The following is a 15,997-nucleotide window of genomic DNA, read 5'->3' as shown; positions in this document are numbered from 1 at the left end:
TTTCACTTAGTCATACAAACAGATGTCGGGAGTGGATCCGAAGTTAGTAGTCTACCATATCGTAATCAAATAAAGGTTTCGACCCATAAAGCAAGCTCAACAACGTTTTCAGTCAGAACTTATCCCTCAAATTAAGGCTGAAGTTAATAAGTTGATTGAAGCAGGGTTCATCCACAAAGTCAAATATCCAACGTGGATAGCCAACATTGTCCCGATTAGAAAAAAAAAAAAAAAAAAAAAAAAAAGGAGTTTCGTGTCAATGTGAACTTTCGTGACCTTAACAGTGCATATCCAAAAGACGATTTTTCATTGCCCATCACAGAGATCATGGTCGATGCGACAACGGGGCACGAGGCCCTATCCTTCGTGGACGGATCGTCTGGGTATAACCAGATACGAATGGCTCTTGCAAATAAGAATATGACAGCATTTCGAACCCCAAAAAGGATATATTGCTACAACGTAATGGCCTTCAGCTTGAAGAACGTCAACGCCACTTATTAGCGTGTCATACAGAAGGTGTTTGACGATATGTTACACTAACACGTAGATTGTTATGTGGATGGCCTTGTAGTCAAGGCCAAACAACGACAAGACTATTTGAAAGATCTGAGAACTATGTTCGATCGCCTACGAAAATACCAGTTAAAGATGAACCCTCTTAAATGCACGTTCGACGCGACCTCAGGGAAGTTTCTAGGCTTCGTTGTAAGACATCGAGGGATAGAGATGGATCAATCCAAGATCGATGCCATCCAGAAGATGCCAAGGCCAAGGAATCTACACGAGTTAAGAAATATGCAAGGACGCCTTGCCTACATTTGGAGGTTTATTTCCAACCTTACGGGGCGATGTCAACCCTTTCAAAGACTGATGAGAGAGAAAAAAATTCAAATGGGATGAGGCCAATCAAAATGCCTTTGATAACATAAAGAGGTATTTGCTCAGTCCTCTTGTCTTAGGAGCCCCACTAGCGGGCAAACCATTGATATTGTATATCGCAACGCAAGAAAGATCGTTTGAGGCATTGTTGGCACAAGAATGAGAGGAAAAATAATGTGCTCTCAGTTTCTATCAACAATAGATTTCTATCAACCTCTATTAAAGAGATTAAAATATTACTATTTTGTGTGAATAATTTTCTTTATTTTTTTAATTTTTAAAAATCAACCTTAAATTAACTTAAGAAAGATGATACAATCATTTCTAAACTTCTTCAAAAAGTGAAGTTGTTGATTTGACAAATTAAATTTATTTTATTTACTTGTTCTGGCAATTGGACCGTGTAAGTTGCCCAAAATTCATGGAGTCCTACGACGTTCTCCCAGGATTGAAAATTTTTTGCTAGATAACTATTTTGTAACGGTAAACCAATTAGTTCTTCCAGCCTTGAAAGGTTTCCTTAACCAATTCTAACCTTTCTAATTCTAGAAATGGGGTAGATAGTATGTAACTAAAGCAGCTAAGATTCAAGTCCAACACAAGGGAGAAAAATTCAACAAGGATCGACCTCATCAATGCTTGTTGTCGTTGCCACCATTTAGCTTCGACAAACATTGACGAGGGATAAGGGAGATGACGACACCCATAAAAGGTCATTTGTAGAGAAGAAATGAAAAAAAGAAGCATGTCAATTCCCAGTCTCATCGCCAAAAACTAATATAATTCCCAGTAAAATAAGATCAATCAAAGTGATTATGATGCATCCTTTTGTCTGTCAGTTAAACTTAAAAAGACCATTCAGAAATATTCCCCAAGCCTAAGAAACTAAAGTCTCATTTGAAACCTTAAAAGGAAAATACACACCAAAATTTCTAATGCTCAAGTTTTGCACTTTACAAGAATGACAACCAAATTTCAATGAGAGAAATCTCAAATTGTTGACTATTCTCATAAAGCAAAGGTGGATTTTTACAACAGTATACATAACACATTAAAATCTATTTAATATTACAATGCAAGCAAAGCTTTCTATTCAACTAACTAACACAACCTATTATTCTACCATCAAATCTGCATTAGGGAGCTGACACCATATGAACCGCCTTTCATCATCACCAAATCATCAGTTTGATCAATGTCAAAGCAAACTTCAGAAAAAGAAATTGGAAAAGAAAAAAAGAAAAAAAGAAAAAAAGAAAAAGAAAAAAGAAAAAAGAAAAAAAAAATGAGGTCTTCAGTTAGACCACACATGTACCAAACCATTCTTATTACCAGTGTATATCTCATTACGCTCTTCATCATAGAAAAGTGCAGTAATATCTTCCAAAGCCTCCGCAACTGTGTTTCTCATCTGTGAAGAGTTGCACTGCTTTCTCGAGATGCCAGTGCTGCTGGCATCGTCGACCTTAGGATTTCCATTGCTTGCATTAATCTTGGCTAGACATTTGCCGGTCAAGATGTTGCTGATATTGATCGAACCAGCTGCATCGAAAAAATAACACCCAAGTCAAGAGATGATCAAAGTGGTGGAATATACACCCAACTTCTATTTCGAAGTTAAATATATTCCAGACACACACACCCACAAAAAACAGAACTAGTAAATTCCAATCTCCATAGATTCCTGATGCGACAAAAACCCAGCAAAAATTGAAGTTCAAAGAGAGAGAGCATCACTAGAAATAATGAGGACAGATGCCACCGGCGTAAACTTTGTTGAGGACTGGTGATAAAGTGAGGGAAAGAAACATTAAAAGAGACTTCTTTCCTCTGACAAGGAACAATGCTCCCAGAAGAAAATCAACAACCTATCCCTGAAAAGGAACCTTACATGGGAGGAAAATTTTGTGCATCGATCCCCATAAAGGATTTTCACAAGTTCCTGAAAGTACCTTTGACCCTACTATTAGAGACTCGATGGATAAAGAACCATACTTGTTCACAAGCATCCGTGCCACAAAGTGAGGCAGAGAAGCCTGGATTTCCAGGGGAAATGCCATGGCTATTTTACAAGGAAGATCCCATTCCAAAGAAGCAAATTAATACGTAATCCCCTCAAAGAAGTAGGCTTGGAAACAATTCCCCCTCTGACAAAATGGAGGAACCCCCACCCCTTCCCACAGGCAATCCACTTCTCAATCCAAGCACTCATCGAGCAGGGGACCCTAAATAATGACGAGTAGTACAATGGAATCCCATTTAAAACTAATTGGATAAGAGATATAAAGAAACTTTCCAAAAGAAAGTCACCATATCTCTTGAATTCAAAACATTTCTAATCCACCATTCCATGATTATCATACCACAAAACTGACTGCCCCGAGAGAATTTAGTACAGATTTATTCTCAAAACCTCCCATTGTAAAAATGTATTCTAGAAGGGGTAAAATAGGAACTGACTAGGAAAAACGTTTATGCTGAGTTGGCAGGGATCGTGTATTTAGTGCGGTCTGTTTTGAGGGAAGGGTTCTGTAGGGGTTTAGGGGGAAAAGATCGGGGGGAAAATTAGAGACAGGAGTGCCTAAGAACAGGGCGAGAGTAATTTCCTAGAGAATTGGCTGGTTGCCTACATTGTCGAGACTCGAGCGAATGACCGTTAATTCCCTTTGAATACGTAACGCACTGTACAATGAAGAACCCTCGATATCAGTGCTCTCTTAAACTCTTGGCTCTCTTGTTTGTGTCTCGGGATTGCTATTTCAGATGGGTATAATTTCTGCAGGTACACTGAAGAATCTCTCACATGGACAAAGGACACAATGACAACTTTTGACAAATTTTAGGCAATGATCACTCTCCCCTATACTTCCTCTTCCTGACTTTAATTTGCCTTTTGTGGTTGAAACAGATGCTTCAGCCACAAGGGTGGATGCAGTGTTAACCCAAAAGCAACGACCCATTGCCTTCCTTTAGCCAAACTGTGTCCAACTGAGCAAGAATGAAATCCGAGTATGAAAGGGAATTGACCATAATGTTGTCAATGCAGAAATGGAGGCATTCAAAGATCATTGACGCACTTGCTGGAACAGAGGGGAATACCACCAGGCTAACAAAAGTGGCTGACCAAGCTGCTGGGTTGTGATTTCGAGAGTGTATCAGCTTGGATTGTTGAACAAAGCAATGGACTATAAAGCACTGACACTCCTAAGATGGTCAAGTGTCAGTGTCGGACACGTGTCGGACACCGACACGCCCCGACACGCCTCCGACACGTGCCCGACATGCCAGCTGGCGTGTCAGATATTTTATTATTTTTTAAAATGGCACCAATGGATGCTTTATCGCGAATGCCACCAACAGTTCAATTGACCACTTCAACAGCTCCCACAATCATGGATGTAGTCACTGTACATAGTGAAGTGGAATCTGACCCCAAGTTGCAGAAAATCCTTGATGAGTTTGTCGTTTATGCCAATAACCATCCTAAATCTCTCATTGCACCAAGGTTGTCTCTCATTGCACCAAGGTTGTCTATTGTACAAAGGGCAAATGTTAGTCCAGCAACTCCACTCTAATACCGACTATTCTACACATGTATCAGAACTCAACGCTGACGAGAGAGTTATTTTGGAAGAACATGAAGACAGCAGTGAACAAGTTATGTGGACAAATGCAGTGTTCGTTGAAGAAACAAGGCCTAATCAATTTCTCCAGTAGAAATCCTACAACCCTTAATTGCTCCCCCATAGAATATAGGACAGTATAACAATGGATTTCATTGAAGGCCTTCTAAAATCGTCAAGATACAACATCTTTGTGGTCGTTCATCGGCTCAGTAACTATGGACACTATATAGTAGAGGTGTTAAAAAATCGATCCAAACTGATGAATTGGACCGAACTGGCTTATTCGATCCAGTTTTGGTACAAACAACCTATCCTATACATATCAATACTACTTTCAATATGGCTCTATCGCCAGAAATCATTGGCCAGATGAAGGTGTGAAAAACTTTCCCCTAAATTCTTTGGATCATCAAAGTTTTAGAATGGGTAGGAAATGTGGCTTACAAACTTGAGCTACCTACAAACACTTCAAGTATTTCATGTGTCTTAGTTGAAGAAGGTTCTTGGTCTAACGACTTTCTTACAGTCACAACCACCTTTGTTCTTCCAAAAAAAAAAATTAAAAAAAAAAAAATTAAAAAAAAAAAAATTAAAAAAAAAGGGGCCTAAAGATGTTCTTGGGCTGCAAGAGAATTCATATACCTCTTTAGAAGAGTGGTTGATTCAATGGGAGGGCAATTGCCCTCGGATGCCACTTGGGAGCCAGCTGAGTTTATTTTGCAGTTTCCATATTCCCACCTTGAGGACAAGGTGGTGTTGAACTCGAGGGGTAATGTAAGATCTCTAATTGTAAAAACGTATTCTAAAAGAGGTAAATTAGGACATGGTAGGAAAAATGGTTACGCTGAATTGGCAGTGGGGCTGTGTGCATAGTACAAGAGCGTCTTGAGAGGAAGGGGAGAGTCATCTCCTAGAGAATTGACTAGTTACATACACATTGTCTGTGTGTTTGGGTTGCTATTTCTGCTGGGTATAATTTAGGTAGGTAGTACATTAGCTTGGACACCTAACATTTTCACTACTATTTTGACGTCCATACATGATAAGACACAACTATCATAAAACAATTTCAAGTTGGCCAATGGAAACAAATTTACAGCTCTTCAGATAACCACATAAGCTATATCTATTGATCAATTGTGGAACCGAAGATCTATTCTAGATGTAGAGTAAGCTTAAGAATTACCATTTCCTTCCATCCAATGATCATCTGAATCAGCCTTGCAGTAAGATATAATGAGATCCTGATCACTGGTGATGTAAATGTTATTGGTATTGCAGTCCGGATGCCATAAAAGGTGATCCTCGAATGAAGTTACAAGCTCCCCGCGAAAGTTCCAGACAGCCACAGTTCGGTTTCTAAATGTCAAAAACAATTGGTTTTCATACAGAAAGATAAACGCCGATGGGGTCATAAATTCAGTTCTGCTAACTTCCATCAATTCAGCATTACGAACCTATAAAATGTGACAGCATCCATAAAATTAAAATTACTTCACAAATCAGCTCAAGAAGTTTTTCATAAAAGTTACGAATCAGAATTTTTACTTACATCAAGTATTTGAAGATTTTCATTTTCTTGCTTCACAAGAAGTTTTTCATTAAATTGTTCTATGAAGTCCACTTTCTTGTTCCGATGAAGCAGATGGTTGAAAGCTTTGAGAACTGTGCCATCTTCTATTGACAGAATCTTAAGAGGAACATGGCTACTGGCTCTATTGAAGATCAATAACATGATCCCAGGGCTACAACAATAAAAGAAAGTATAACATTGTTAAATCAACACATAATGATTATCTCCAACTAACTTATAGCCCAAAGGTTGCTGAAGAATTTAAAATTCAATAGTCCAAGGATTCTGCAATCAAATTAATTATACGACAAAAACAACCAGAATTATTTTGACAATCAGCTCCCATAATCCAATATATATGAGAAAGGGAGAGCGGGAGAAAAGGAAAAACCTAATTAGTTTATCGTTTTCTTGTAAGAATAATTTATCTTGATCACTTCCTACCATTTATGTATCCACTAGGTTTACATACAATTCTGCAAAAGAGCAGCATACTGCAACAAACCATGCCAAAAAGTCTGAATTATTTTCTTCCGCAGTTAACATGTACTGTGCCTCCCCCACACAAAGTTCTGGAAATCACACAAAGTTCTTTAGCTCACAATGAGGTAGCTGGAAACCTGGATGGTTATCCCTTTACACAATCCACATCAAGAATACCAGAACGTTTTGACTTATGTATAAAGATAAAGGTCTTAAAAATATAATAACTTAACGGGGGAAGGCAGACATCAATACTAAAAAATAAAGGTAAATATTGCTATTTTGGCACTTGAATTCATCAAACTTTGAAAAGAAAAGAACCTGTATGAGATCTAATAAATAATAGAATGTAAAGGTATGTGCACAGTACATTATTACAACAAGGGCAATATTTTTATCAGGACAAGAAGCCTTCAGTAGGCATTAATCTCAATCTTTATATTTCTTATGGAATGGAAATAAAAAAGTATTTGACGCTTGATGACTCAGAACAATCCTATTGTTAGACCTTCCCTAAAACCAAAATGAAGTTGAAAACTCACATCGCTACCCCAGACACCAACATAATACCATCGCAGCAACATGTAAATTTCTAAAAAAGTATGACACAAACATTGGGAACACATATTTTTCCCTTTTAGATATACATGCTTACACTGATATTTTTAACACATCATAAAAGGAGAGAAAAGAGAACTTCATAATAGATTAAACATGTAAACTTAACATGAATTTTCTTTTTTTTTTTTTTTTTTTGGCAAAAGAATTGTAATTAAAGTGTGGGATGAGAGAATTGAATCTCAAACCTCGAGATTGATAGTACAAGCACTATGTCAATTGAGCTACGCTCTTGTTGGCAACTTAACATGAAATTTAGTTGACAGAAAAGTTTCCACTACTTAACAAACTACAAAGTTTCTACTATCCACCAAGCTATAAAGTTCCCATTCCATGATGAAATTGCAAAGCATAGTAGTGAACTAGATGGCAATAGGCAGGGGAAGTGGTCAAATGTAAAATAGGCAGCAAAAAGAGTGCGATGAGCAGTGGACTCAGCGTGGGTAGCACCTCAATGGTGCTTCAACAACGTGGAGTGGCCTTTTCTTTTTCTCACGATGCTGATTATTGATATAAGACATTCAGGGTTCTTAAACAAAAATTACCTTCATGGTTCCAGGTTACACCCAAAGACTCTAAGCTTCTCCCAAACTAAGGATCTGTCAAACCCTCCAACAATGACTTTCGAAACATCGATATCCTCATCCTTTAAAAGTCTCGATGAAAATGCCAAAAGAGAATTCTTATACCAAAATGAAGGGAGCAAAAAAATCCACATCCTTCCATACTTCAGAAAACTTAAACCAGAGATAAGAAATTAATTTGTAAAAGTAAATCAAGGGGGAAAAAAAAGAAAGAAAGGAATAAAATTTAAAAATAGTTATCCAGAGCAATTTTTTCCTCAAAATTCTCCCATCCATCCAGCCCCAAGTTTCACAATCGGCACAAACATCTCAACATCTAAACCTCAAAATAGTATACTTCATGACTACCTCCAAAGAATAAAAAAAAATGAAGAATCAGCATACTTTTGCATTCAAAACCGCAAATTGCAAAAGACTTGACTCTTCCCTCTAATTATCTCACCTAGCACCAGATCTTCTACGAGGGGGTGCAGCAGCAGCCGCATCTTCCTTCTCTTCTCCTTCATTTTCTCCACTGCCACTTTGATTGCTGGAACTCTCAGCAGCTACTGCGCTCTCCCCTCCTCTCTCTGTGAAGGACTAAAATTGCTTCACCATGCAGTGTGCCAATCATACAAATTTGACCCAAGAATACATCCTAACACCTTACTCCAAATAGAATGAGGCTCACAAGAATATCTCCAATCCAATCAAACAAGGGCAATATCTCTATGCTTTAGACCCCCAAAACCTAAGCCACAATCAATTCAATATCATTGAACTCCAGATTGATTGAAAATGCGTCCAGACAAGGTTGTTAGATAGTAAACCAAAATGTGTATCATTTCATGAAAATAATGTATTGCATATCATACGATTCAGTTTGTATTTAATACTATATAAAAATTATATGTATAAATAAAAATATTACTACACAATAACTTAAACCTTAATATAAGTGTCAAATAAAATTAATGAACTTCAAATAACTTATATTATTAACATTTTAGTTTATGAGAAATTGGATTTTAATTCAGAAGATTTGGAATCAAATAACGGAATTCGAAATCTAACCACTAATGCTACTTTTTAAAACCCATTATCTTGAAGTTGAAGCTGGCCCATTGCAAAATTGATCACGCTCACCAATTGCCACGTTCAACTTTCTAGTTCCTCCCTTGCTTCAACTCCTAACTTCCTTTTTCTGTCAACGGTGACAACTCTATTAAATCATCTCTTCTCAAGTTCCTGCTTCATCACTTTTTTACTCAGCTTTTTTCAGTCTACTCTTCTTATCTTCATTACTTTTTCAATCACCAATGAAAATCACGATTCTCTCAACTGCTTTCCATCAAACTTTGGAAACTTGGAGTACATTTTTTTTATTTCTAATTCAAAAGAGCATTTTGAATCATATAGTTTCCGTTCCATTTGCACTCACATGACACATATAGTCAATCATACAATTCCGATAACCTTGATCGCATAATTGTCATCACAGCATATCTGATAACCTCAGCAAATCATCAATCACATGACACATGGTTTTCATTCCATTTCACTTCTCAACTTCCTACATCACTTTTCTACTCAGCTTCTTTCAATCTCCTCTTTTCCTCTTCGTCATTCTTTTAATCACCAATGAAGATTACAACTTTTACCTCCCATTCTCTCAACTGCTTTTTATCAAACTTTGGAAACATGGAGTACCTTTTGTTGATTTCTAATTCAAACAAGCATTTTGAATCGGATGGCTTTTGTTCTATTTTAACTCAGATGACACATTGTCAATCGTACTACTCCGATAACCTTGATCCCAAAATTTTCATCACAGCATAACCGAAAATAAAATAAAGGGCAACATACAATTTTGGTCCTCCAGAGTGTCCAAACAAATTTATGTCCTACATTGGTGTAAACCAAATGAGAGTTGTATTAAAAAATGATCAAAATCTAAAAATAAATAAATAAATCTTGTCCTCGAATTTTAAAATGAAAATGAAGGTAAAAATAAAAAAGTAAGTCACTCGAACGAAAATATCTCCGAACAACCAATACCAATAATATCCAAATTTCATGATTCAAGCTAATGAACCCAAGAACTAATTTTTCCAAAAAAAATCCTCTGTTGCAAAAAAATGCAGAATTCTCGGTAATGAGGAAGACCCATTTTGTAAGTGAAGAAAATCTAATTGGAGTTGGATTTTAATTAGTTCAGTAGGTGTATGTATGGGCCAGCTTGCAGCTTTTATTTAAAAGGGTTGGACACCAAATTGGACCTGGGTTTGATTTTGGGTCAAAATGTATGGGTCAAGGGTTGATGAATCCAAATTTTCATTAAGAGGGTTGTGGGCAATTAGGGTTATTTTAGAAAAAGGAAAATGGGTGGAAGAATCATGAAAACATCCACTTCTCATAGCTGCCGCATCTTCCTTCCTCGTCTTGCGCAAATTGCGATACATCCCAGATTAATGTAGCCCAAAATTCATCTTCATCTCGACAGAAAATCGTTTCTTCGTTTTTGTATGTAAAAAACATCTGTTTTGATTGGTTCTATCTCCTCTACATTGCTGCCGATTTCCCTTGGGTACTCCAAAATTTTCGATTCCAAACAAATCTTCCACATTGTTTCATATTCGACTATAAATTTTTTTTGTTTCTTAAGCCGTTCACCTCGCAAGTTGTTTCAACTTCTTCTTTCTCATGTACGATTGTGAATTGGGTGTCAACCGGCTTTGGACAATTTCTTTCATGAACCACAAAGTTCCCTTCTCTATCAATGGTGTGGGTTTCTCCTTCCTCTTCAGGACTTTCAGAAGGATTGTCCTGGGTTTTGAAAAAAAAATGTATAAATTTTACGAAACCAATTGGGTTGTCAAAAAGCTTCCGATGATTTCCTTCATCAGCCGCCTCTGCCTTGCTGGTGATTCCGTCAGAATACCCAATTTTTTTCGATTTGTACGTTGCTTCGCAATCAATTGCAGCTAGATTTTTAAACTCTTTCGAATCAGATTGTCCATAGGTCTCGTTTTCTTTTACCTCTGCAGCACCTTTGTTCTCAATAATTCCACCATCGATTTTAATCGATTGTTCCTCCTTGTCTGGTTCAAGTTGTGCAACAGATAGGTCAAACTTGTTTTCCTCCTCATGTGAGTCGTCTTCTTCAACTCTATTTATTTTTGTCTTCTTCCAAAACGAGCTCTCTCTTGCACATTCTACCTTCTTTACTCGGCTCATCTTCTTCAATTGTTGGCACTCTGTTTTCGTGATACCTTCTTTGATATACTTGCATTCTTTGTCATTCTTGGATAACCACGGGCAAATATTGGATGTTTTTTGGAGGAATTTTTTGTTGCACATTCAGATTTTGTCTTTCTTAAGGATAAACAATGATTCTTGGTTGATTTTCTCTGATTCGTTGCAGTGGTAAATCAAGATTTTTTTCTATATGATCGTGTGCCGAGGACATGCATTCAAGTAAGCGAAAGATACCATTGATAGAGCTTTCAACTGACCGCAAGCGTCAGGTCGATGTCTTCGGTGATAGGGCAGTGGTTTGACCCGTCCCTTTGAGGGTTGTCACAGGGTCACTACCAGTTGGCATCTTCCCACCATCTGGTCCAAGTTTCTTGGAGCTCTGATACCACTTGGTGTAAACCAAATGAGTTTAATTCAAAAGTGATCAAAATCTAATCCATACAAGAGAGGGGTTCTCTATTTATAGAGAATTAAGGGTGGAATAGGGTACCAATTCTAAATGTACTAATTCACCCCAAATCCTATTACATCAAACATGGACACACTACCTAAAATAGAGTGTTGGTGTTCCTATTCACCACCTAAAAAGCACATGCATAGAATGTACACAAACAATGACCCATTGCAAACACATAACGGCACCATCTTAAAAAATTCAAACAAAAGAAAAAACATATACACAAAAAAAGTAAGTTGATAATATAAGATTTATCATATGCATCTAGGCGGAGTTGCATAACATAGGTGATACATTATCTTCTAAAAAAGAAGACAAATTGATTCAATTCACAATTTTTTATGAGAAGCATCCACTCAATATTTCATTAATAGTAATCAAGAAATTCACCTTAATGCTAGAAATTAATCTCCACGCTCTAATTTATGCTCAATTTTCTATAATTATTACTCATAATAATCATGAAGAATCAAATAAAGATAAATTCGTTCATTGAATTTTCTTCGTTCCATCACACAGCACAGCACCAAGGAATAGAAAAGTAGATAGAATTACCTGATCTTGATTTCTTGAACATGTTTATCTGATATGGAGTAAAGCATGGTATAGTTTTTCAAGTCAAACACCTTGTATATACTGGAAACAAAAGAGTGGGAGAAAGAAACAAGTTACAGACAATAATAAAATACAACAAAGAGCAATAAAGAGGGCAATAGGTTACCTATCCTGTGCAGAGTAGGTTAAAACTTTCCCATTAACATCATCAAACTCAACAAATCCAGGCCACTTCAGTGATTCAGACTCAAAAAGTGCAAAACCTGCATCAGGCTTGCCCCTTCGAATGTATCTAATAGATTTCAGGAAGAAATATCAGCAATAGATAATAAGCAATTAATTGAAGAGATCGAACAGTCTAAACACAAGCAATGGAATTTTACGTACTCAATCCTTGTCGATCTACATTTCAAAGAACTGAAGTTATCAGAAGCATAAACTGAAACTGTGATAAGTGAATCATTGTTCTTATTGTAAAACAAACTCCGTATGACCTCATCAGGACTGACATTCAAGAAGCATATTCTTTCATTTGTCTCTGTGCACAAAATAACCAACAATGTCATTCTGGAATTTTCATTTAAGAATAATATTTTTTTTCGCATGCATTAAAGAAAATTCATTCAGGAATAAATAATGTAATTACCTCTGCTAAAAGCTGCACAAACACCAGAATGTGCCAGAGCAAAGACAATATCACGTGCAGCAACAATTTCTATTACTTTTGTCCTCTTCATCAGAAAAGGTAAAACTGGTGAACAATGCCCCTTTGGATCATGAGTATCATATTCCTCCTGATACATTTAAATAATTAAATAGAAAGCACAGATAAATTTTACAAAGAATGACATTCAAGCATAAAGAGCCCGATGCCAATTACTTGGAAAGAAGCATATCGGCCCTCAAACTAACATTTTTTAAGTATAATCTCAACAGCTACTTGGAACGGTCATGTCAGTCCAATGTTATATACAAATCTTAAAAGGCATAACTTTTTTTTTCTTTGAAGGAGGAGGCAAACTAAAAAAAAAAAGTCTTCATTCAAGTAAAACAGAACCTAACTGGTAATTACAAAAAGGTTTTGCTATTGAAGCTCATAAAGAGATGTCAAACCTAATGAGGGCATTAAGACCTCTCAAGCCCTCTAAAGACTCCGTCATCCTCTCCCTGAAGGTTCTTAAGAATAACATACACCTTAGCATGCCACAAAATTTTTCATTATCACAAGGGATATTCAAAAGAAGTGGGAGATAAGATATCCCCACACACCAAAGGGTTACAAAAAGAAGACCCAACCAGTGAAAACTTGAGTTAAACTGTTATTATAAAACAATAAGAAGTAGACCAGACAAAAGCAAATAAAGTAACCAAATCCCAAAAAATCATGGACTCTTGATTATGAAAGCCTCCAGAGGAGCGCAAACACCCCACAGGACCAAAGGATCTTGGCTTGACCCTTGAAAGAAGTTCTATAGATGAGTTGGATAAGCATAAGGTCAACTATGATTTATAACAGATCCTTCCTGCTATTACATATTTTCTATACCCGGACTGAGCATATCCAAGAAAGAAACAAGCGGTGGCCTTGGGGACCTTGGATTTTGTCAATTGATTGATGGTAACATTGTGAATTATAGCTGTCACTCTCAGTGCTTAACCTAAAACATGGTGCGTGATAACTACTGGACTCTGTAAGTATAATTCTCCATTAATAATAAAGTCATCCCTTGTGACAGAATCACAGAAATCCACCCCACGTCAAGATACACAATCCAACTTCTATGGGAAGTAGGAATTTTCGGAGGTGAATAAGTAAAAACAGTAAACAAAATGACCAACGGAACATAGTTTATAGTTAATAATGCAAACGTGACTCCCTTAAGGTGAGTGCCTATGTTACCACAGCAACGAATAATATGGCCAGGAAAAGATTGGATTAACATTCAGTTCATCTGTAATAGAAGATTCCTTAAACGAATTACAAATGAAGCATTAGCAGCATATAAACTAGAGGAAATCCCAAACTTTTTCTATTTAATCTATCAGGGTTTATTGTTAAAACTATGAAGTTATTTACTTGGTTCCATCGTCGTATGGGAAAGGGCACTAGGTAAACCCCTTTGACCAAAGTTAACGTAAGTAAAATTTTGTAACATTTTGCCTAATATACAGAAATAGAAAGGGTGAAACAGGAATCGGCCAAACGCTTATCAGTCGAGTTGGAGAAAGCCAAGACATTCCACGAAGGAGGAACAACTATAAGATGGGCTAGGGTTTAGAGGAAAAAAAACAGATCATCCAGTAGCCAAACAAAACGAATCGGCAATGAGATAGACAAGTATGTAACGTAGGAAAGAAAAGCCAAAAAATCACAAAATACAAAATGAAAGACAACGTACCATCAAACGCATGTTGCGAAATCTCTCTTGGGCATTACTCATACTAAAAGCACGATCCCGCTTCGAGCAAATCTCCCGTCTCTGCAGCTTCTTCACACTATTAACAAACCCATCAACCCGAGGTCGTTTCTTAGCCAAAATACGCCGACCAGAACAAGGCCGAGGACTCGCCGATATCCTCCTCCCTTCCATGAGTTTTTCCCCCCTTCCCCAAACAAGAAGCTCCTACTTCTCCTCGTTCCAAGCAGGAACGAAATTCACATAACCCTCCAAAGAAATCCCCAATTACCGAAAGAAATTGGGGAGAACAGAAGGTTTAAACCCCGGAAGAAAGTAAATTGGCAAAAAAAATTTGAAAACGCGAGGCGATCGAGGGAAATACAGGAGGTGGAATTTGTGAAATCTGGAAACCCTAGAGTACAGGGAAAAAAAAAAAAAAAACTCACCCGGAAGTAAAGAAAGGGAAGATGAAGGGGAGTGTCGCCCGTGAGGCGGCGGAGTAAGGCCGCCGGAGCGTGTCAGTGGAGAGTGTCAGTGGAGTCCAAGTGAAGTCAGATGGGATTGAACACCAAACATCGTTATAGGAAGAGATAAGAGTGAGAGGAAGAAGAGGAAGAAGAAGAAGGGGGGAAAGGAATTACGAAGAACGGAATTTAAAATTCTAAATTAATATAAACACTACAGATATCATGCGCGTGACTTGCACGTGACCTTTCTTTTTCCGTGTTTGATTGGGAAATTGGAAAGGATTGTTTTTATTTATTTTATTTTTTTTCGGAAAGATAACTTCGTTGAAGAGAAAGAATCAATAAACCAAGTCCTCATTAAGAGCAAGGGATACCGGATTTGAGAAATTAGAGCTCCATCAAACTGTATAAGCTTCTAAACTAGAAAAAGGTTGGACAAAAGCATCAAGAACAACTCGTGCCAAAGAGTGAGTTACAAAAATTTCGAGAGTAATTACACTTAATAAAACTAAAAACATCCATTCGATTTGTGAAATCCAACATACCCTCAACCACGTTCTTCATTTAATAAATGTCGAATGACGGCTTGTTAAGAGCATGGATGATATTTGATGAATCATATTCCACAATGATAGCTTGAGACAAACCCCTCTAAGATAGAGAAGAGAAGATAATGCATATCTGATAACCTTGCTTTTCAGAGCTTTAATGGGCCAACATTGGTTAGTGACCTTGTACCCAACACAAATAGGAGATCCTTTAGAGTCATGAACCACCAACCAAGAACTCAAATCTTTTTATCACAATTCCAATAAGCATCGAGATTAAGTTTTCAAAAATTCCAAAGGGGAAAAGACGACCTCTACTGACTCGTGCGACTCTCTAATCTCACGAATAAGGGAATGGATTGGCACCGAAAGAAAAGAAGAAAGATAATTATCGATAAACTTGAGCACCTGATGAATATTTGTCTTCTTACAATGTGCTCCATAGTTATTGGTGATGTTTATGTAGTCCTAAATATTCCACATAACAATAATACTCTTTTAGATGTCGCCTTCCTTCATCTTGCTTGCGATCCAAGATCAAAGGTCTAGAGCTGACCACTTTTCCCTG

The 15,997-nt window shown here is 37.2% G+C and overlaps 1 protein-coding gene across 2 annotated transcripts; it reads right to left on the bottom strand.

The window, feature by feature from the left end:
* Positions 1 to 1,855: 1,855 nt before the first annotated feature.
* Positions 1,856 to 15,060, bottom strand: LOC120073242 (uncharacterized). 2 transcript variants are annotated; one of them, XM_039025968.2, is made up of 9 exons: positions 14,861 to 15,058; positions 14,415 to 14,511; positions 12,662 to 12,809; positions 12,403 to 12,553; positions 12,182 to 12,307; positions 12,016 to 12,096; positions 6,061 to 6,253; positions 5,695 to 5,965; positions 1,856 to 2,424 (listed from the first exon to the last, which is right to left on the bottom strand). In XM_039025968.2, the coding sequence occupies exons 2-9, from the start codon at positions 14,454 to 14,456 to the stop codon at positions 2,177 to 2,179; spliced, it is 1,260 nt and encodes a 419-aa protein (XP_038881896.1). In that variant the 5' UTR covers positions 14,457 to 14,511; positions 14,861 to 15,058; the 3' UTR covers positions 1,856 to 2,176. The 2 variants fall into 2 exon arrangements, with proteins under 2 accessions (XP_038881896.1, XP_038881895.1); XM_039025967.2 differs by having other exon boundaries at positions 14,415 to 15,060.
* Positions 15,061 to 15,997: the final 937 nt, after the last annotated feature.

This window comes from Benincasa hispida, chromosome 3 (genome assembly GCF_027475165.1).
Source record: "Benincasa hispida cultivar pf3 chromosome 3, pf3_genome.v1.1, whole genome shotgun sequence".
In the NCBI taxonomy this organism is placed as follows: Eukaryota; Viridiplantae; Streptophyta; class Magnoliopsida; order Cucurbitales; family Cucurbitaceae; genus Benincasa; species Benincasa hispida.
The sequence above is the reverse complement of the archived record's forward strand: the minus strand, read 5'-3'. Positions and strand labels throughout refer to the sequence as shown.

Coding starts and splice junctions, on each gene's coding strand:
- LOC120073242 (XM_039025967.2), bottom strand. CDS start 14,606: ATGGAAGGGAGGAGGATATCGGCGAGTCCTCGGCCTTGTTCTGGTCGG. Junction 12,097..12,181: donor ACCTACTCTGCACAGGATAG/GTAACCTATTGC, acceptor TTTTGTTTCCAG/TATATACAAGGTGTTTGACT. Junction 6,254..12,015: donor GTTCAAGAAATCAAGATCAG/GTAATTCTATCT, acceptor TTATTGTTGTAG/CCCTGGGATCATGTTATTGA.